At 38.0% G+C, this 22853-nt stretch overlaps 1 protein-coding gene and 1 non-coding gene across 2 annotated transcripts in view; both read left to right on the forward strand.

The window, feature by feature from the left end:
- The window catches only part of LOC124595364 (transcription initiation factor TFIID subunit 7), a 66860-nt gene that overhangs the window by 40113 nt on the left and 3894 nt on the right, over positions 1-22853 (forward strand). Inside the window, exons 6-7 of the mRNA XM_047134083.1 lie at positions 15838-16096; positions 20415-20584. Coding sequence (XP_046990039.1) covers positions 15838-16096; positions 20415-20584 — 429 coding nt within the window. The remainder of the gene's footprint in view (positions 1-15837; positions 16097-20414; positions 20585-22853) is intronic.
- Trnat-ugu lies at positions 7162-7236 on the forward strand. Its single transcript has one exon. It is a non-coding gene; the product is annotated as a tRNA-Thr (tRNA).

Consider the following 22853-nt stretch of genomic DNA (forward strand, 5'->3'; position numbering starts at 1 on the left):
GTCTAAGACTAATCGTACCCCGCCTGTAGCTTTCTTCACCATGACCAGAGGATTATTCATTACACCGGAACTTTGTTCTATACTATTATTATCAATCATTTTGTCAATCTCATCCCAAACTGCTTCCTTCAAACTCAACGGTATTGGATACAGGAGTGTCATCTTTGATTTTGGACTTACAGATATAGTCACTGATGTTACCTGGACAATTGGAAAACACCACTTCATACTCCATTAAAATTTTATACAAATCTCGTCTTTGTTGATCGGTTAATATTAGGGATTCATTAACTTTGTCTTGTATATCAATTTGTATATCAGTTGATCCACATTATCGATTTTTGGTGATAATTTTGCTGTAGTTGTTCATCATAGGCACTGACACTCAGTTTTTTTGTCCTCATTGTGGCTATTTATTATAAACGATGTCCAGCATCTACTGTCCTCTCTACCATAACAAAGAAGATGCTTGTCAAAGTTTAAGATGACTTTAAACTCTAACAACCAATCTAAACCAAACACTACATCTCTATTAATATTTTCTACTATTAACAGCGTTTGACGAAATAACATATGTCCAATACTACAGTTCACTTGAGTTTCATATTTTACAAGTTTACTTTTTGTTCCCATTACCCTGATTATGTATACTCCAGTCACTGGCAATAACAGTAAGTGCTGTTTATTCTGTATCAAGTTAAAAAATGTGCTTGAGATGAGTGATACCTCACTCTCCGAATCTATAAATATGTTAACCTCGGAAGTTTCCACTGTCACTGCTATTATAGGTTGTGGGTTATTAGTAGCTAAGCTTGGTTCTTCAAGCAGCAACTATTCCTTTGTGTGTAAAGTTAACATACTTATATGGAATAAGGCCTTCTAATGTATTTCCATGACCCGGGCCCCGGCCCTGGATTCAGATTGAATAATGTTTTCCTCATTACTACTAATTACCGGTTGGTTACCAAAACGAGATACTACAGTCCCATTCTGGGTTTTATGGTTACTCAGTGCTAATTCTTGAGAAGCTACCGGATCTAAATTTGAAGGTGGGTGTTTCTTTTGACAATTGTCTTTACAACTCTTCTTAGTGTACTGGTGTACTTTTGCTAAGTTTGCCTCATGCTTTTTAAAATTATTTCTGCTATTTCTTTTGTAGTTTGAACTTTCACTTTGGTGTAAAGTTTTGTTGTTGTCCTTATTTATTGCATCAAGTGTGTCAACAAAAGACAACAACTCGTCTATCGTTTTCCAACCACTACACAAGATGTCTTTTCTTGCATAGATTGGCAATCGTCTAATTAAAACATGTACTAATCCTTCTTCTTCCATTGGTATATCTAACTACTTTGCTCGTGTTAAATGCCAATTGAAATATTTCCTTATAGTACCCCAACTATTATTATAATATTCTGGTTCCCTTAGATCTGATATTAACTTTTCTTGAGCACTGGCAGACCAGTAATTCTCTTTAAATTTCTTTTGAAAGTCTCCCCAAGAGGAAAAATCGTCAATATTTACTGTTCCCCATTCTGAGGCTTTCCCTTGAAGGTACCCCGAAGCAAATTCGATCTTCTTGGAATCTTCCCAATTTTTGATAAAGCTTGGTTAAATCTTTTTAAGAAATAGGTCGGATGTACATCTCCGTTCAGCTTAAATTTAGGGAATTGTCTAGATAACTCTGAATTAGCTACCCATTGTAAATCAGTCACTGCTTCACTAGTTAATACAACATTAGGTGAAGTTACCCTTTTTTCTACTTTATCTTGGATAAGCTTAAATTCTCTCCATAGGTCGTCCGTACCCTTCCTGGTATCATTAAGTTTGAAAGAAGGAATAGGCAATATGTTTCCGGATGTTATTCTCTCAGTAACCTTTCAGTGTATAATTTCTCCAAATTGTTCCTCCAAACAAATTACATTTATAATATAAGAATTAGCTATTTTCTTTAGAAATTTCTTCCTATATTATCTACCCGTGTATTGACACCTGTAATTTGCGATTGAATGACTGGCATTAATTTATTCTGCTTATCTACAGTATCTTTCGAATTATTGAACCCCTGCCTTACATCATTATACTTAACATCATACACGTTTTCAAAAGATCCTAACTTTTCAGTAAGTTTGGATTCTACATTATTACATTTGCGCTCAATGTTAAGTTCTAACCTTTTCGATTAATCTTGAAAAGTGTTACTCTGTTTCTGACTAAGGTCAGTAAACATATGATTTATATGAGTGGTCAAAGAATTTGTCAACTCGTTCTTTAAATCTACTTTTAAATTCTTTACTTCATTACTTATTGCCTCGAACTCAGTCTTCAAAGCACCCATGCCTTCGCATAGATTACTAAATTCTTTGCTTTGAAAGTTGACTTTGGCTTGTAGCAAACCTAAATTTGTCGTTTGAATATTTAGAGTTTCACTCTAAGCATTTAAAGCTTCACTCTGGGTATTTAACTGAGAATTTACTAAGTCTAGTTCTTTACTTAGTCACACTCTGGACATTTAATTGAGAGTTTAATGAGTTTAACTAAAGACTCTGAGCTTTGATTAAATTTATCAACTCAGCCCAGTCAGGCACTTATTTGCCAATTTTCATGGCCATTGCTGGGTCTTGAGTTTCCCCAACCTGTTGTATATTTTCCATACTTTTATATGCGTTAGCTCTTTTAAGCATTTAAAACTAACTTTAAATATGATATTTACACAATAAAAGTTCACTCAACAGTATCTTCTACAACTTCATACTAAAGTAATCAAGTTTTGTTTCATGCTCACCCAATGTAGAATTCACGTTGCGTAGGTGAGCGGATGTGTAGGCAGGTCAGCACCGTCAAATAATAGCAGCTGGTGCCGGCGGCGTCGGATATATGTTGGTTTCCGCGTTTGCATCCCTGCGATGTGTATAAGAGCTGTATACTTCCCACACTGAATCTTCTTGGTAGAAGCATTCTACGCATACTTCTTATTAGACAAATACGTTGAAATCTTCTTTACTGTTTTTATCATTGTGAATTTTTCATTTCTTCACTGTTTTTCTGTTTAAATTTAGCTCTATAGGATACCTGAACATATTCCAATTTCTCAGAGCAATCCTGTTGTCTTATTATGTTTGGTTGCTATGGCAACATGTAACACCTTCTTTTCTTGTTTTTAACTTAAAATTCCTGTTTTCTCGTTCCTTTCACACAAGTCCCCATGTTCTAACATTTCCGACTTAAAATGTGAGTGTGAATCTGGGTTGTTTCGGTTTATTCCTCCAAACCACCCTCCACTTCTATAAGAAGTGACTTACTTGGACTTTGCAGCCACTCTTCTTTACTGGATTGCCGGCTACTGGAAACCCTCTTGACTTTTTCTTCATTGAATAATGCTAGGTACAGAGATTTCTAGACTCTTTCTACTTATGAAATAAGTAGATATACAAACTTTGCTTTTTGTTAGTTAATGATGTATTTGACTTACATACATGATAAAACTCTCACTTTCAACATAAATATATAACTTCTGGTACGTCTCTCGTACAATCAAATGTCAGAAACAAATTGAATTACAGTTAAAAGAAAGTTGGCTTTGATACCATAACTTTTCTTAACATAAATCAGAAAATAAGTCTTGCCTATAGCAAGGTTACATCAAGAGTTTCCTAGTGTTCTTTGTCAACTGTCTTTGTTTTAATAACAATAGTCAGTGACCCAATAAGCACAGAGCTGCATATAAACTCGATGGTTCTTCCTTACACACTCACTAAACATCTGTGGATTGCCTGACAGGTACTTGTCAGTGCCTTTCATCTGCCGCGTCTACTTTCTTCCCGTGATGATTTTAAACCTGCACACACAAACATGTGACGCGCGGTAGGTAGGATTCTACCATCCCACACTCATATCCAGAATATTGTGTGTTCAAGATGGTAGAAGGCTGAGTGGTTCTAGAATTTACACAGAAATTCTCGAACCACTACACTGTGTCAAATGCTTTCCAAAAATCTAGAAATATGGAATCTGCCTGTTGCCGTGTATTCATAGTTTGTGGTATATCACGTGAGAAAAGGGTAGGCTGACTTTTGCATGAGTAATGCATTCTAAAACCATGCTGATTCGTGGACATAGGCTTCTCAGTCTCAAGAAAATTTATTGTATTCGAAATGAATTTTCTGGGATTCTGCACCAAACCAATGTTAGGGATATTGGTCTGTAATTTTGTGGGTCCATTCTCTTGCCCCTTTTGTATGCAGGAGTCACCTGTGATTTTTTCTAGCCACTTGGGACTTTGTGCTGGGTGAGAGATTTACGATAAATGCAAGCTAAGTAAGGGGCCAGTGCTGTAGAGCACTCTTTGCAAAACGGAATTGGTATACCATCCAGACCTGGTGACTTATTTGTTATCAACTCCTTCAGTTCTGTCTCTATGTCAGGGATGCTTATTACTATGTCACCCATACGTGAATCTGTTTGATGGTCAAACAACGGAATGTTTATTGTTTCCTCCTGCTTGAACGATTTCTTGAATGTGAAATTTAAAACTTCAGCTTTTGTTTTGCTGTCCTCAACTGCCACACCAGACTGGTCAACAAGTGACTGGATAGCCTTGGATACACTTAGTGATTTTACATAGGACCAGAATTTTCTGGGGTTCTCTGCCAGATCGTTAGCTAAGGTATGATGGTGGTAGTAGTTGTATGCTGTGCGTATAGATTTTTTCACAGATGCACAAATCTGTACTAATCTTTGCTTGTCACCGTTTGTGCATTCTCTTTTGAACTGAGAGTGCAACAGCCTCTGCTTGCTCGCAGTTTCCAAATCTCTTTGTTGTTGTTGTTGTTGTTGTTGTGGTCTTCAGTCCAGAGACTGGTTAGATGCAGCTCTCCATGCTACTGTATCCTGTGCAAGCTTCTTCATCTCCCAGTACCTATTGCAACTTACATCCTTCTGAATCTGTTTAGTGTATTCATCTCTTGCTCTCCCTCTACGATTTTTACCCTCCACGCTGCCCTCCAATACTAAATTGGTGATCCCTTGGTGCCTCAGAATATGTCCTACCAACTGATCCCTTCTTATAGTCAAGTTGTGCCACAAATTTCTCTTCTTCGCAATTCTGTTCAATACCTCCTCATTAGTTGTGTGATCTACCCATCTAATCTTCATTATTCTTCTGTAGCACCACATTTCGAAAGCTTCTATTCTCTTCTTGTCTAAACTATTTATCGTCCACATTTCACTTCCATACATGGATGGCTACACTCCATACAAATACTTTCAGAAACGGCTTCCTGACACTCAAATCTATATTTGATGTTAACAAATTTCTCTTCTTCAGAAATGCTTTCCTTGCCACTGCCAGTTTACATTTTATATCCTCTCTACTTCGACCATCATCAGTTATTTTGCTCCCCAAATAGCAAAACTCATTTACTACTTTAAGCGACTCATTTCCTAATCTAATTCCCGCAGCTTCACCCGATTTAATTCGACTACATTCCATTATCCTCATTTTGCTTTTGTTGATGTTCATCTTATATCCTCCTTTCAAGACACTGTCCATTCCGTTCAACTGCTGTTCCAAGTCCTTTGCTGTCTCTGACAGAATTACGTCATCGGCGAACCTCAAACTTTTTATTTCTTCTCCATGGATTTTTAATTCATACTCCGAATTTTTCTTTTGTTCCCTTTACTGCTTGCTCAATATACAGATTGACTAACATCGGGGATAGGCTACAACCCTGTCTCACTTCCTTCCTGACCACTGCTTCCCTTTCCTGCCCCCCGACTCTTATAACTGCCATCTGGTTTCTGTACAAATTCTAAATAGCCTTTCGCTCCCTGTATTTTACCTCTGCCACCTTCAGCATATGAAAGAGAGAATTCCAATCAACATTGTCAAAAGCTTTCTCTAAGTCTACAAATGCTAGAAACATAGACTTGCCTTTCCTTAATCTATTCTCTAAGACACGTCGTAGGGTCAGTATTGCCTCACGTGTTCCAATATTTCTATGGAATCCAAACTGATCTTCCCCGCGGTCGCCTTCTACCAGTTTTTCCATTCATCTGTAGAGAATTCGTGTTAGTAATTTGCAGCCGTGGCTTATTAAACTGATAGTTCAGTAATTTTCACATCTGTCAACACCTGCTTTGTTTGGAATTTGAATTATTATATTCTTCTTGAGTCTGAGGGTATTTAGCCTGTCTCATACATCTTGCTCACCAGATGGTAGAGTTTTGTCAGGGCTGGCTCTCCCAAGGCTATATTAATCCATTTACTAGGCATGTAATTCTCTAGACCGTGATTTACAACGTCCTTAAACTGTGCCAATAATTTCTCTATGTCCATCTTACTGGAACTAAGTGATGTCAGTTCGCTGTCCAAACGAGATGCTAACAACTTCTTATCTGCTCTTTCTAGCAGAAAAACTCTCATAGTCTTCTTGACTGATTTTTTTTAAACTTTTGTAACCATAGTTGCTATAATGACATCATGATTGCTAATCCCTATTCCTGTACTGACATTGTTGATAACGTCCAGCCTATTTTCAGCTACAAGGTCTAAGATATTTCCGTTGCATGTGAGCTGGGGAACTAACTGCTCATGCAAGTTTTCGGAGAACATGATGAAGAGTACTTCCCCTATGACTGTCTGTCTGTACCCCCTGCATTGAATCCATAGAAATCCTAGTCTATACCAGGTTAGGTTAGTCGACCCCAACTAGCAGTGCATGATCTGGGTATTTATGCACTGCTGACCTGTGAATGACTCTAGAATTAAATTACAATGAAATGAACACCCGTAGCTGCTTACAGGCGTTGACATGCATCAACGGGGACAGATGAAAATGTGTGCCCCGACCGGGACTCGAAGCCGGGATCTCCTGCTTACATGGCAGACGCTCTATCCATCTGAGCCACCGAGGACGCAGTCCAAAAGAACATATACCATCTTAGTAAATATATAGTTAAGGCTCACCGGCCATTTGACCATGTTCTTCTTCTGTGAGAATGCACAAACAATGCCCGAACTCTTACGGGAATAGGCAACGCGCCGCGAGTAATGAGTATAATGGGCGGGGGCACTACGAATGTAGTGCGGGACAATATGTTGAGAATGTGGGTTTCGCAGGAGGCGTGCCAGAGATAAACCCCTGCAGTCGCGCTATCCTCTGTGTCCTCGGTGGCTCAGATGGATAGAGCGTCTGCCATGTAAGCAGGAGATCCCGGGTTCGAGTCCCGGTCAGGGCACACATTTTCATCTGTCCCCGTTGACGTATGTCAACGCCTGTAAGCAGCTAAGGGTGTTCATTTCATTGTAATTTCATTCTAACGAGGTGCTTTGTCACCTATGGTATCTGTTCTTTCAGACATGTTGATAGAACAGGCACCATCATAGTAAATAAAAAGACTCTTGAATTGTCACAGCAGAATCAGGTGGCTGGCAAAAATATTCAACATTTAACTTGATGTAAATGAGCAGATAAAAAAATCTACTCATCAAATGGTGATGACACACACACAAAAGGATTTAACTTTTATAAGATATCAGAACCAGTGGCTCCTTCTTCTGGAGCAAGATTTGAAGGGGAAGGAAGAGTGATGAAGAAAGAGGACTGGAGAGTGTAAGTGAAAGGGATACAGTTTAGAAAAGTCACCCAGAACCCTGGGTCAGGAGTTCTAGTTGATGGCATTTGTGGGATAAAGTGTATTATTAGCAAGTTTCTTTTTGTAAGTGTATAGTGCCCGAGTTCTTGTGAGTTTAATTTTATTGCAAATAACTATAGCATACCGCAAGGCTGAAAACAGCACTTATGAATTTAGCGTGGAATTCATCTGGCAAACATTTGGAACATGAGCTTAGTGTGAAAGTAAACGGACTTGGTGTTTCCAGGCCCAATCTAAATATCAATCAAAAACAAGAACAGTGCAAATATAGGCAAAGGTATACATATAATCTTAATGGAGCAACGTACGGTAACAGTTTAGCCAAGCAATGTACAGTAACAGTTTAGCCAATGATGCCACATATCCCAACACTTTAGTGCAACAGGTACCAAAAACGCTGTTTTTTCGAGAGATCTTTAATGCAACTTATCACTTAAACTGCATATTTCTGTAATGTATGAATATAAATTGATATACCATAAGTACCAAAAATCAACGTTGGGGGCTGCTCAGTTTTCTTCTGTTAGCCAGTCATAGCATAGGACCCATGATGTAAAACACACTGTTTTGTACCGGGAACTCATAAACGCTGAAGACTGAATGCACATGAAAATCATTAAGGATCTCAAGTCTGGAATCAAGAACATGAAAAATATTAAGTACACAGTAATGCTAACATACGCCACATTAAAGATCTCTCCAAAATATGTTATTTTTAATACAATTTGTTGTGATAAGTGATTGGTAAAGTTTTGTCGGTGGGGTAATATGCTACCTATGTCTGATCTCAGAGTTAGCATTTGGTGTTGTTTAGGCAGAGAGATGTAGCATGTAAACTTCTTAGAGAGGGTGGAGCCATACCTCCAACTTTTACATGTTTGATCCCTCTCCAGTATGGAAACAATGGGCTGCACCAGCATAGACAATTTAGTGCATTAATGGAAAGCTGTATTTCTTGCAGGTATTAGATAAAGAGGCTACTCTGAATTGTCTTTTATGTGCAGAAGATGTCACAGTTTGATCAGAGAAAGAGAATGGTCTACAAAAAGCAATTTACCTTCTAAGTTAACTAGCCTAAGACTATACCCACAAAGAGAACTAAAACAATGGATTTTGTAGGATTTGATCCCGTAAGAACTGATGTGTTCCAAACATAATTATAGTTATGAAATTATGAGGTCTGCCATTTAACATACTGCTTGCTAATTCACTAAATTAAAGAAAACTTATAGGCCCAGATGAAAAATTTATGTTTAAACGTAATACATAAGTGAAGTGCATAAAACTGATGTATCAGTTTGGTGCAGCAAAAGTAATGTTAATACTTAGTATGATTACTGCAAGATGCGATACAATACAGACACTTATAAGCAGTTGAATCGGAAATACCAACCTCACATAGTATGTTCACACTCCTTTTGCTCTGATGACTGCAGCAATGTGTCGTTTCAGAGACTCAGTAAGACACTGAAAGTGTTGAGAAACTCTTGTGATCCATGGATTTTTAACCACTCACCATAACTCTTAGAGACTGGTCAGAAGTAGTTCATAGTATGAGTATTCAGTAATGGTGTTCTGCGCCCACAGGCTAATATCTAATATCTGTTGACATGCTGTTAGCAGAAGTACACTTGTGTGGCAGTAGCTGCTTTGGGTCATAGCAGGGTGGTTGTTTTGGTGGGTATGGCTGCTTTCCAATTGTTGTCGAAAAGCATGCAGTTGGTGAGTAATTTATGATCTATCTATCTGCAGTTAAAACTACTGCCATCAACACATTTAACCCATGGCAGTTGACTCTGCCAGTCAGTCAAGATATCCATGGGGTACACTCTTGACAGCGGCCTAATGTCTGCATGACCTCATAGTTGGAGTGTCACATGAGTTGGACACCTCTGATCAAATGAACTGATGTCACACGTCATACCTGCCCTGTGCTTAACTGTCATGCTGACTGTCACTATGAGGTTTTGTAACATACCAGGGACTGTCAGTACGAGGTTTTGTAACATGAATGTAACATGCTGAATTACAGCATTTGCCATGTTGACAGGAGCACTAACCCTTCAACAAAGCAGTTATTTCTGTTTAAGTTCCTCATGAATCATAAGTGATTATGTCTTAAAGTTCTAAATAAGTCTATACACACACACACACACACACACACACACACACACACACACACACACACACACAGAAATGTAATAATAATAATAATAATAATAATTGGGACTCAGTCTATCAAGTGAACTACCTGCCACTCACCTGCAGCTCTGTGAGTGGTGCAGAACAATGATTCAGGCTCAGGACTCATCGAGTTTCTTTAGTTTTCCTAATCACTTAAGCAAATGCTGGGATAGTTCCATTGAATAGGTCTTGGCCAGGTTCCTACTCCATCCTTCTCAAGTTTGAACAAGTGCTATGTCTTTAATGAATTCATCATCATTGTGATGTTAGTCCCTGCTTTATGAACATTTGCATTAAAATATGTTGGGTATGTTACTTCATAATGGTGTAAATAAAACTAGTTCTGGCTACTGTACATGTATCGTTAATTAAGATGTCTATGTGTGAGGTACCTCTGTGGCTATATATGTGCTGCTGGGTTCTTGTGGAATCATTTGGCAGGAACTTCTTTGGAAACCTAGTATAAATTCAATGAAGCACTACAATCTGTATTTGGTGCAGGCTTTGAAGAACGCTGACAAAGGACTGCAGCAGCATTTCTATATGGGTATGTTCAGGCTAATAGAAGAAGATGGTTTCTACGAATAGTGAGTGTCAAGTGATCAAAAAGTTTTCACACTTCCAGGAAGGTGTATATAACATCTGGATTTCTTGATCAGAAAATACTAACTCTTCTACGGAATGCGAACTGATTTTGCCAGAATTCAATTTATTTGGCGCTACTTCACCCCAAAAGATTGAGGGGCCTTTTGATTTGTGGAATATGCTATTACAGAGGCTACCTATCCGGCACTTGTGTTTCCAGCACAAAGCCCACAATCAGCTTGTGGTGTGCACCAGGACTGCAGGCGCTCCTCCTCCAGAGGCTGTTTACATGCCTCATTATTACATCCCATGTTTGGAACCTTTACTGTCAATAAACGCTCTGTTTACACACTGACTGCTAACAGGCGCCACCAGGGGCATCATCATTGCTCTTTGGCAGCAGTCTTCATCTGAGCGTCCTGTTTCCTCCAGCCTTGATCTTCCCAGGACTCCATGCCACTGTACTGGTAGTGCTATTATGAAACATTGACTCTCTATTTGTGCTAGTGTGATCATTGGGCCGACGTCGCTAGGGACTTGATTCTGTTACTCATATTATTTCAGTTGTTATTGTATTTGACATTGAACTCGGATTTGTTGTGTTCCTGTAATAAAAGCATACTTCATTGAAGCCTGGGAATTGCCACTCATCAATCACTAATGTGTGTTCAGCTACAACAGAGAATACAAAAATGTTCTTCAACATTCTGTGAGAGTGGTTCTTCTGAAAGGTGACTGAAGACGTTATTGACTTCAGCTTTTAATCGTATTGTTAAACTGAATTTAATTTAGCTTTGAATTTCATTGTCGTATGTTGGTAATTCAATGATGATACTCTACTGCAGTAAGAACTTTTTATATATCAGGGCAGTGGTACACGGGGAGGGAAAATGGTGTTAGCACTCTGATTACTAAATAGCAAAATCAAAAAGTTTTTCAAAATCAGTAGGACAGTTTACATTGATTCTTACATTATACTGACTGGTGCAGACTTGATCTCAGAAAGTCTGGCCCAAAAACTGCCACACAACTCTACGAAGACTGCCTCATGTGGTCACTGCTATGTAATCTTAAGAAATATTTCAGCAATCGAAAGTATAATGTTATATTACTGAAAGCATAATATTAACTGGTTACAATCAAAAGTTGTAATTATGGAAAAAATTTACACTCATCCAGGATCTCTATAAATTAGAAAAACTACTTTGGAATAAAAATATTTAAGAATGTTCAACTTTTGTAGTCCTGTCTTCCTCAGTTGCATGTAATATTACGGTATATTGATAATTTTTACTTATGGACCGTATTAAAACAAGCGTTCAGTTCATAGTGCTGTGGAATGTGGGGAAAAAAACGCAAATTGGTGTTCATAAGAAGAAGAACAACACCAAAAATGCAACAGGAGCGTAATATGTAAGAAATTGTCCACGCAACCTGCCACTGATGATGCCTTGCTGAAAATAAAGGCGAAACACGTATGGCACTATAATTGTGTTTTATTCAGTTGCTGTCAGACGGTCCATAAGTAAAAATTATCAATATACCGAAATTTAAGAATGTGTTACAATCTGTGTATGATACTATACTGTGTTACATTTTATAACAATTATTTTAACTAATCTTTTAAATTACATCCAAATAACAACAGGAAATTAATTACTCTCCTAATTTCAGTATTCACATGAAATGTTCACTCCCACCTTTTGGTGTGAAGAAATGTTAAAAGTTCAATTCCAGGAATGTAAACATGTTTACAACTGCAAGAATTTTCTTTAAACTCTTAATTTGCATAAGAAAATTAAATAAGTGGCTTAAAGCTACATAAACAAGCAGTAGAAGTTGAATAAAAGATCATGTCATAGTAAAACATATGAGTGCACAAATTAGACACACTACATAGTGAGCAATTAGAATACACAGTTGTGGTATCGGGTATCCTGTTTGACTTGGTATCGGGAGATGCATTAAATGTGTTCCAACTCTGTCACATTATATCCTCCTCATCTTCGTATCAACAGCCATTATCACAGTAATGAGTTAAGTGCGCAGCAGGTGTTACTCAGTAAAGTCTGCACTGGTCTTCATTTTCACCTATCTCTCGTGCCTTCTTATGATATAATTTTATGAAGTGTAATTTATTTGCACTCCAATTCGTAAAATACTAAATGGCCTTTGAGTTCACAACACTGCAGCTGTTCATCGATGATGTAGGCATGTTACGAAGCGTTTTTCATAAGTATGATTATCTATTTACTATACATTGTGTCATGAGTTGTGTGAATTGAATGTTTGTAATCTGCCGAAAAACTTTATTCTGTTTCTCTCTGTGCAATACCTTTTCTATTGTAATGTGCTACGTTTTGAAATTGTGTACTTAATTTTAATTCATCCTGTATTTTAGAACCTTCCCATCTCAAAGTGAATCTGAACAAGTCTTGATCCATATGTGGTAGTTACTTTTTAAACATTACACACACACACACACACACACACACACACACACACACACACACACACACACACAGAGTGTTGGGTGGGGGTTGGCGGGTCAGTAAATCACCTCAGGTTTAGGCCAGGGAGGTTACGGGGGTGAAGGATGTGCTGCAAGGATAGCTCCCATCTGTGCAGCTCAGAAAAGTTGGTGGTGACGGGAAGGATACAGACGGCACAGGTTGTGAAGCAGCCATTGAAATCCCGCATGTTGTGCTCTGCTGCATTTTGTGCCACGGGGTGGTCCACCTGGTTTGTGGTAACAGTTTGGCAGTGGCCATTCATTCCAATTGACAGCTAGTGGGTTGTCATGCTGTGCAGGGTTTGCAGCAGAGCTGCTATATAACATGGCTGCTTTCACAGGTGGCCCGGCCTCTGATGGGGTACATAAGCATGTGAGAGAACTAGAGAAGGTGGTGCTGGGTGGATGGTTTGGGAGGTCTTGCATCTGGGTCTTCCACAAGGGTATGATTCCTGTACCAGGAAATTGGGGGAGGAGTGGCATAGGGATGGACTAGGATATTGTGGAGGTTGGGTGGGTGGCAGAACACCACTTCGGGAGGGGTTGGAATTCCTTTGGGTTGGATATCCCTCATTTCAGGGCATGATGATAGGTAATCAAAGCCCTGACGAAGGATGTGGTTCGCTCATTCCTGTCCAGGTTGGTACTGGGTGACAAGGTGGCTGCATCTTTGTTCTTGGTTCTTGGGATGGATGTGGGGATCAAGTATGTGTGAGGATATAGCACAGGAGAGCTGTTTGCGATTTAGGTCTGGAGGGTATTGCCTGTCTGAGAAGGCTTTTGTGAGGCATTCAGTATACTGGGCGAGAGAGTACTCATCGCTGCAGGTGCATCTGCCATGGATGTGAACTTAAACAGCAGCCATTCTTTCACTTATTGTAGACACAACCTACAGTGGTTTAAGAACGGATCAACTTAGTATTGGTGTGAGTTAATTGAACTAAAATTTAAACAAACTAGATAGAACGGAGTTTGAAAAAAAGGGAGCTCGGGCCGAGCTGCCGAGTTGCCTGTCGTGTGTGTGAGGTGTGCTTGCTTGTGTGAATGAATGGCATATTTTTCTATTTCTGATGTAGACTGTGCCCGAAAGCTTATGTGTGTCTTTTAATTGTGCTGTCTGTAACTTAATTTACCATCTTTATGTAAATAGCAGCTTTCTTTTCCTACAGAGTTGTTATTGTTGTTGGTTTTTTTTTCTCTAGCTTCATCTTTAGGACATTCTTGTTCTTTAGTCTGTTGAAAATTTTCATTCCCTTATATTAGGGAATCTGAGAACATAATATTAATCAGTGAACAGGCAGTATAAAACTATCTTTCTTCTCGTTATCCGCCAGGCCTCAACCTCCGCTAATTTCAAGTTGCCGCCGCTCATACCTCACCTGTCTTTCAACATCATCTTTGCCTCTGTACTTCCGCCTCGACTGACATCTCTGCCCAAACTCTTTGCCTTTACAAATGTCTGCTTGTGTCTGTGTATGTGTGGATGGATATGTGTGTGTGTGCGAGTGTATACCCGTCCTTTTTTCCCCCTAAGGTAAGTCTTTCCGCTCCCGAGATTGGAATGACTCCTTACCCTCTCCCTTAAAACCCACATCCTTTTGTCTTTCCCCCTCCTTCCCTCTTTCCTGACGAAGCAACCATTGGTTGCGAAAGCTAGAATTTTGTGTGTATGTATGTGTTTGTTTGTTTTTCTATCGACCTGCCAGCGCTTTCGTATGGTAAGTCACATCATCTTTGTTTTTAAATATATTTTTCCCGCGTGGAGTGATTCCCTCTATTATATTCATATCTTTATTTTTTGTTCTATATGAATTATCAAAATTATTTTTCTTGATTAATTCTGCTTTACTGTATAACAAGATATTTAGAGAGGGGTATTGAATGGAAAGTTCCAGCAAAAGCAAAAATAAACAAATATAAATAAAAAGTGGTTGATATAGTTCCCTTGGATGTGCAACACACAGTAGTGACCCTCGGGGCTTCAGTATACACAGTATTTTACCAGAGCTTCTCCAAAACAGTGCCATACTATCTTACTGATTTAATGTAATTGTGGTACACAGTTTTCTGTGTTTCCATTGTTGTGGCACTGGATAATATTTGAATTTGCAAGTGCAAAGCTACATAACTTACTTAAGAGGTATCCAATTTGCACATTCCAGTTTAATTTCCTTTGTAGATAAGTCGTAGAAATTTGACATGTTCTGCTTCATCTGCAGCCTTGTTTTTATGAAGTGTTTTAATTTGCAGGAATTTTTATTCATGGATCCTGTTGTTGAGACATTCACAGTCAACCCAGTAAGCTGTACCCAGGTTTCCAAGTTGTCAATTGTATTTGAAATGCAGTGAGATATTTTACTGCTTCATGATTTTCAGTTAAAACATATATATCATCTGCAAACTGAACTGATGGAGAGTTAACATTGATGGGCAAATCACTAATATAGAACAGAAGAATAATATGATGGACAATAGAGCCCTGAGGAGCTTCATGTGCTACTGGTCTTCTTTTTAAAGGAGAGTTTGCTATGTTTGACAAGACAGTTACTCTTTGCCATCTGTTATGTAGACATGAAGTAAGCCATCATAGCATGGTGGCCCTAGTTAGATAATTATCTAATTTGTGAATTAACAAGGCGTGGTTTATAAATTGAAGGTCTTTGTGAGAGCAGAGAGACAATTCCTGCCATTTTTATTATTCTTGTCTGTTGAAGTGTTAATCTTGTCAACAGAGTTATTTATTGCATCTTGATTGAAGCTGTTATCAGAATCAGGTTATTGTAATGTCAGCCACAAACTACAGACAAATTTTGTTAGACTGCTGTTGCAAAACATAAATGTATGCCTTTAAACTCCGAAATCCAGCAAAATGTCAAGCAAGCTTTGATATGTCATTGTTTCAGGGCCTGTCAGCATCACGTGATCGACTAGTTACAGAATTCACTACCGACATGTTCAGTGCTGAACGAAACTACTCAGAACATGGACCTAAAGCTTCTGGTGGAAGCTCATTGAAACAAGAGCAGCAGAATGAATTTGGTGAACAGTCAGGAGAATATCAAAGAGTAAAACAAGAAGTATCATTTGAGTATGATATTTTCAAGAATGATTTGAACCCTGTAGAAGAGTCTGAATACAATTCTAACTCGCAGATGTCCAAAGGTCTGAACTTTTTGATTTTGCACAGTTACTACATTAAATAATTATATTTTTTGGGCTATTACTTTTCTTGCTTTTATCATTATTGAAAAATTCTTCTCCATGTTGATACTTAGTTTAGTTATTTGTGTAAAACTAAACTCCGCATGAACATGCCATGTAGGGCCAACAGAACTGACCAGCTGTTGTATCATCCTGGGCCGACTGGCATCACTGGATGCAGATATGGAAGGGCATGTGGTTTGCACACTGCTCTCCCAGGAGACTGAGTTATTTGTGTAAGGGGCAGTCAGATGAAAATAAGACAGGTGGAAAAAAGTAAGTAAACTGTTTATTATTTCAGAAGTAATCACTGTAACTGTTAATACATTTATGCCACTGTGAGACAAGACAGTCAGTGCCTTCATTAAAAAATGTTTGTGGTGGGCTACGGAACCACAATTGTACTCAGGCATGCACCTTTTCATCTGAAGCAAAGTGACGGCGATGAATGTTTTTCTTTAGGACTCCAAAAATATGGAAATCATATGGGGAGAGATCAGGACTGTATGGAGGATGTGGGAAGGCTTCCCAACAAGACTTCTGCAGCATAGTCAGAACAGTGTATGCCCACATGCTGCCGAAGTTGTTTTGACTACATTGCAGAAGTTTCACTGGGAAGCCCTTACATATCCTCAATACAGTCCCAATCTCTCCCCATGCGGTTTCCATATTTTTGGAGCCCTGAAGAAAGACATTTGTGACCATCGATTTGCTTCAGGTGAAGAGCTGCATGTCTGTGTGTAATCATGGTTCCATAGGCAACCACAAACATTTTTCCATGAAAGTACTGACCGTCTTGTGACACAATGAGGTAAATGTATTAACACTTATGACAATTACTTTTGAAATATAAACAGTTTACTTACTTTTCTCCATATGTCTTGTTTTCATTTGACTACCCCGTATAATTTCTATGCATCGTAATTGCCACATCTTGCTATGATGTGCAGTGAATCAGTTCAGAATTATAATATGTTAATTTTATTATCTATTAACTTTTTAATGCGCTGTGTAGTTAGTCAAAAATTTTTGTGTGTGAATAACTCACTATTTTCTCTGTAACACGAAGACTAGTATTGTATTTAGGAATGTTACTGTTGTTTTCAAGCTGTATTCAAACTGTGATAGATTGTTGACAGCGAACTTAATAATGGACTAAATATATTGTGAGGCTGATGGTGATAGGCGCCACTGTTTAAAGTGCTGTCTACAAGAGATTCTAGAGTGAACGCCACATATTATCTTTATAACACCCTCCTTTGTAACAAACATGCTCTTCATTAACAATGAAATGCTTCATAATATGGTGCCATAAGACGACAGTAAATAAAAATAAAAAAAGTAAGCCAACATTGGGACCTTTTCTTCTTTGATATTATCTATATGCTGAGCAAAAATGTTTGACACTTTGGCATGAGCCTGAGCGTATCTCGAGCCACATCGCTGTGTTAGGAAGACTGCACCCGAGTACAGCTTGGGCCATGGTTTTCTCAGTTGGTGAGCCACCTGTCACCTGAAAAGTGGACTCAGTTTGTATGAGAACAATGACTGGATATCTCACTACCTGTCCCATGACAGGTGCTGCCTTCTGTTGCCAGTTTCTAGAATTTTTTTGAAAGAAACATTAGTGACACTGAATTGCTGTCGATAATTTCCAAGCCAGTGTATGATTGTATGGATGTAATTTTTTGTGCGTACTTCTTAGGTTTCACAGTTTGCTGTAACTCTGCTACTAATATGTCATTTTGATAAGTGAGTGAGAAATTTTGAGCACAAGAAGAAAATAATTGGTCAGTAACTCATCTTTCACTTTTTTTTGAAGGATAGTTATACTTTCTGTTACCATTATTTTAAAATTTATAATCTATCAAAGAAGTAAAGTAAATATGAAAAGTAAATTTGAAGCTTCGTCCATTTGCAGTATGTATTACTCTTGAAGATACACATATGCCAGTAAAGCTTTAAATAATGACCTGTCTTCTTGGCCTGATATTCCTCTAAGTGGCCGGTCTTCAAAGTGTTAGAGCAGACTACTAGTATACACCACGTGAAGTGGGATTATGCCTAAGAATGTGCACTGTTGAGGAGCTCATGAAGGCTACCCCAATTGTGCTAGACGTGGCCAACTTTTGTGTACAATTTCTTAGTTATATGACATGTTTACATGTATCTTTATACATAGTTTGCAGTGTGTTGTTACATGAAATATTTTTATGCTTCTGATACGATCAAATGAACCTCCTGCAAGCAACCTGAGTTGAATATTTTTGAGTCATTTGACTGATGACATCCCCACAATACTTCATGATGTTATAGAAGATAAGTTTCTGGCCTCTGTTTGCCTTCTTCAGTCACTGGTACTTCAAGACGTAGTATGCTAAGAATAATGATATTCTTGTTCTTCTTCCCTTGGTACTGTGGCTGGGTGCATTCTGACTCGTCAGTCCTTTGTTTTGCGATGATGGTGGAATGTAAATCAAAATTATTCTTTTTCACGCAGTTGGGGTTTCTTGGCAAATCTTGTTCATTGTTCTCACTTACAAAAATACTGGATATTCTTGCACCATGCTTTTCTTGTAACAAATTGTAATATTTTCACCAGGGTGGTAACAGTGGGGCAGTTTTTGTGATCTTGTTTCATATTCCAGAAATAAGAGTGGGCTTACCAGCAGTGCTGCATTGAACTGAGGATGACATTCCATCAAAATGGAGGAATCTGATAAGTTTAAAGAATCTGTTTCTTGCTGTTGTATTGCTCAGCAAATTATACCCCCATGAAAGTGACCAAAGGTCATCCAAGGAAACATCTTTATCAAAAAAGCACCTCGGGTTATATGACAGCAATCATTTTTTTCTCAATTCCTCCAATGATATGGTCCACGTGGTGCTTCTTTTATTTCATCCCAAGCATTTGATTCCATGTATTTTTATCATACACAGCATCAGTTTATCAAAAATAAGTCGGAAGGCAGTGATGACGTAGTCATCCATTTGGTGGCTGGCTCATGCAGTGAGCTCTCCCTTCTCCTTCAGGACACTCAAGGCAGCCCTTCCTCCAAGTGACAGGTGCTAGTGACCTTCCATTCCATTCTCTCTCTAGCTGCCATCTTCACTGTTGCTCCAGTTGACTCCTGAGACTGTGGTGGAAAATATTGAGATGGGGAGACAACTACTTACAGTAAATGCTCTCATTTTTGTTATCTTCTCTATTAGCTGTCACTGGCTGAAAATTACCATCTGAATCTGATAAATCACTTTCTGGCTCACTATCTGAGTTCTCCAGTATATACTAGGTCTCTTTATTAGTAAGACCACTAACTAATGAGGCAAGTAACAGCAGCAACATAGAAACCTTTCTGACAATATATGTATCATCGTTTGAGGCAGCAATTGTTTACCAAAGCAAAATGCAATGCAAGTACCTTTGCAACTATGAGAACAGCAATATTTAAGAAGAGGTTATGCGTCGAGTCAGTTGATCTGTCCCACTGTTCTAGGTATACTTCGTGAAATCGTGAAAATTTTGCGAAGTGCAATACACTGTTGTCACAAGTAGGAGAAATGAGGAAAAGTCATGAAGTTTGGCAGAAAGATGTTAAAAGCTAAATTTGTTATTGTGTAAATGAAGGTTGCAAGATGTCCTTTGATCCTTTTCGCTGTTCTAGTGTTAAATATTTTGGCTACCTGAATGCCATAATTTATTTTTTTAGATGTTTTCTGTAATAACTAAGTCCTTACATTCCGTAACTTATATCCCTCTTTCTCTTTGAACAATTTCCGCGCAGATTTTATTTCATTATCTGAATAATTAATTCCAGATATTATATAGAATTTACTGATTTTTCAATCACCCTTCATTAAGTCAAATCAGTATTACTTGTAATATGTGAGTATTCCTACTTTTCCCTCAGGATACTTCGATTCCTTTTGTTTCATTTTGATGCCACACTTTGTTTTCTCAGCAAAGCAGCTGTTAAGGACTGACATAAACCCATCGTTAAATATATTAAACTTGGAATTGACATCTGCCACGACTGTTCAGTTAGCTTCCTTTAAGACTACTTTTTAAACTTTCTGTTGTCTCTTCATTTACTTCTACAATTTTCCATGCCAATAATTTACAATAATCAGCTAGGTCATTAAGTGCGGCCAGTTGTGCATCATGATCAGAGAGGCGAGGAAAACAGTGTGATCACATCATGAAACACAAGAAATATGTGCATAATGTACTTTTGTTATTAACATGTGTGTTTGTTTGTTTGTTTGTTTTTTGTTACAGAAGCTGTGAAGACTAGATTAACAGCTTTGGAAGCAGAGTTAGCTGATTTGCGAACACGACGGCAACAGCAGGAGCTAGAAATAGCTAACATAGAAAATCATGCCCTTCGAGTGAGGTTTCTAGATATCCTTGACAATTTATTGGCAGAACAACTTGAAAAGGAACAAGAGGTAATATTGGCAAATTTCATTTAGTTGTGTAGAATAATTAGCTAAGAATAGTCAGCTGTCATTAGTAACATGTTGTACGATGTTCAGTGTCTTTTTATGTCTCTGTTTGCTATCGATATCTCCACTGTACCGTAAGTAGATATGTTTACTTGTTTCATTTTTCAAATTCCTTTCATATAATGATAGTAATTGTGCTAGTTACCATGACCATAATAGGGCTTTTTTTTTTTCAATTAATTGTAATTCAGAAATTTTAGCTTTGTACTTTTTTATTGTATGGGTTCTGTCAGTAGTGTTGACTTAATGACAGAATTTTCTGATGTTAACTGTTTATAGGCTGTTCTCTGCATGACCACTCAGACTTGAGAAAAATGCAGAATTTATCTGTGAATTTCAATAATGAAATCATCATGTTATTCGCACACACACACACACACACACACACACACACACACACACACAGAGTCTTTTTTTGTGCACATCTACAGTGTGCTGTAAATTTCCCCAAAAGAGGTAATTTTCTTGTGTAGGCTGATATTTTATTTTGAAATAAGCACTTTATTTCATAATTAACAATTAGCAACTTTCACCTTGTTGGACATTATCAAGTTCCATCACACAAAAACTTGTTATGCTTACACCATATTGTAATTCATACTGCCATGTGGGGAAAAAAGCAACATGTGATGGCATCGCTAATAAGAGTTCAGTACAACTGCTGTAGATACAGGCATAACTGTGACACATTTCAAGTCCATATTTAAAATGTAGTATGTAAAATAAGGGAAAGACAATGACTCACCTATAACTGATTGATGCGTGGAGCACAGAAACACATGACAGGAAACAGCATCCACACTAGCTTTCGAGCACTAGCTCTTTTTTTCTAGCAAGAGCACCCATAACCACGCAGACACCCAACCATGTGGAAATGTGTAACCCATGTATGGGTTTTGTTACTGTGCAATCATTGATAACAGTGTCAAAAACCTCAGTATTAGTAAAATCCTTTTGAGAACCAACTGTGACAAAACTGTCCCACCTAGTATGCAGAATATATGAGAGGTACTTCACCTGCTTCAAGAGGAATGTAATAAATGTAATGTCAAACAAGGCAGGTTCTGATAAATGTGAGTATTAGGAAACCTTCAGTTTAATGGTCGTACAGCCTAACTCGGAAGGCAGATAGAAGAAAGAGAAACATAGATTTATAACATTTGTAGATTTTGAAAATGTTGACAATGTTGAGTGAAATGCTCTTTGAAATTCGGATACAGGGATCAAAATGGTATCTACAAGTTGTACATAAATCATACTGTAGTTCTGAGAGTCAAAGGCGAGGGAAATGATTGAGACAGGGTTTGCTGATTGAACATTGACCAAGCAACAAAACAAAAACTAAGGCAAGATTTGGAAAAGGAGTTGACGTTAAGTGAGAAGACTTAAGATTTCCCAGTGACATAGTAATTTTGTCAAAGACAGCAGAGGACTTCGAAGTTCAGTTGAATGGAACAGTTAGTGTCTTGAAAAGCAGTTATATGATGAACATCAGCAAAAGTTAAGCAAGGGTAATGGATTCTAGTCTAACTGAATCAGATGGTGCTGTGGGAATTACATTAGGAAGTGATACGCTAAAGATTGTAAACAAATTTTCTTGTTTGAGCAGTAAGATAACTGATATGGCAGAAGTAGAGAGAATGTTAAGCACAGACTATCAATATCATGAAAAGCATTTCTGAAACATATAAATGCTTTAGCAGCTAACATAATTTTTTTAAGGGGAAGTCTTTTTTGAAATATCTCATATGGAATGAAACATGTATGATAAGCAGTGCAGACGAGAAGTGAATAGAATCTTTTGAAATAACGTGCTACAGAAGAATGCTGAAGATTAGTTGGGTAGATTAGATAGCAAATGAAGAAATACTGACCAAATTAGGGAGGTAAGAAATGCATGTTACAATCTGCCTGAAAGAAGGATTTTATTGGTAGAACATGCCTTGAGGCATCAGTGAATATTTTATTTATTAATGGAGGGATGTATGGGGAGTAAAACTGCAGAGAGCTTGAATGCAGCAAGTAGGTTCTGACAGATGGGATGTAGGATGCAGTAAGTATGAACAGATAAAGAGACTTGCACATGGTAACTAGCACAGAGAGCTGCATTAGACCAGTCTGGACTGAAGACCACAACAACAAATCACCATTAAAACACTCAAAACACAGTTTTTTATTTAAAACATGCTGGGGACATATTGCATCTACTTAC

The sequence above is a fragment of the Schistocerca americana genome, chromosome 2 (genome assembly GCF_021461395.2).
Source record: "Schistocerca americana isolate TAMUIC-IGC-003095 chromosome 2, iqSchAmer2.1, whole genome shotgun sequence".
Taxonomy (NCBI): domain Eukaryota; kingdom Metazoa; phylum Arthropoda; class Insecta; order Orthoptera; family Acrididae; genus Schistocerca; species Schistocerca americana.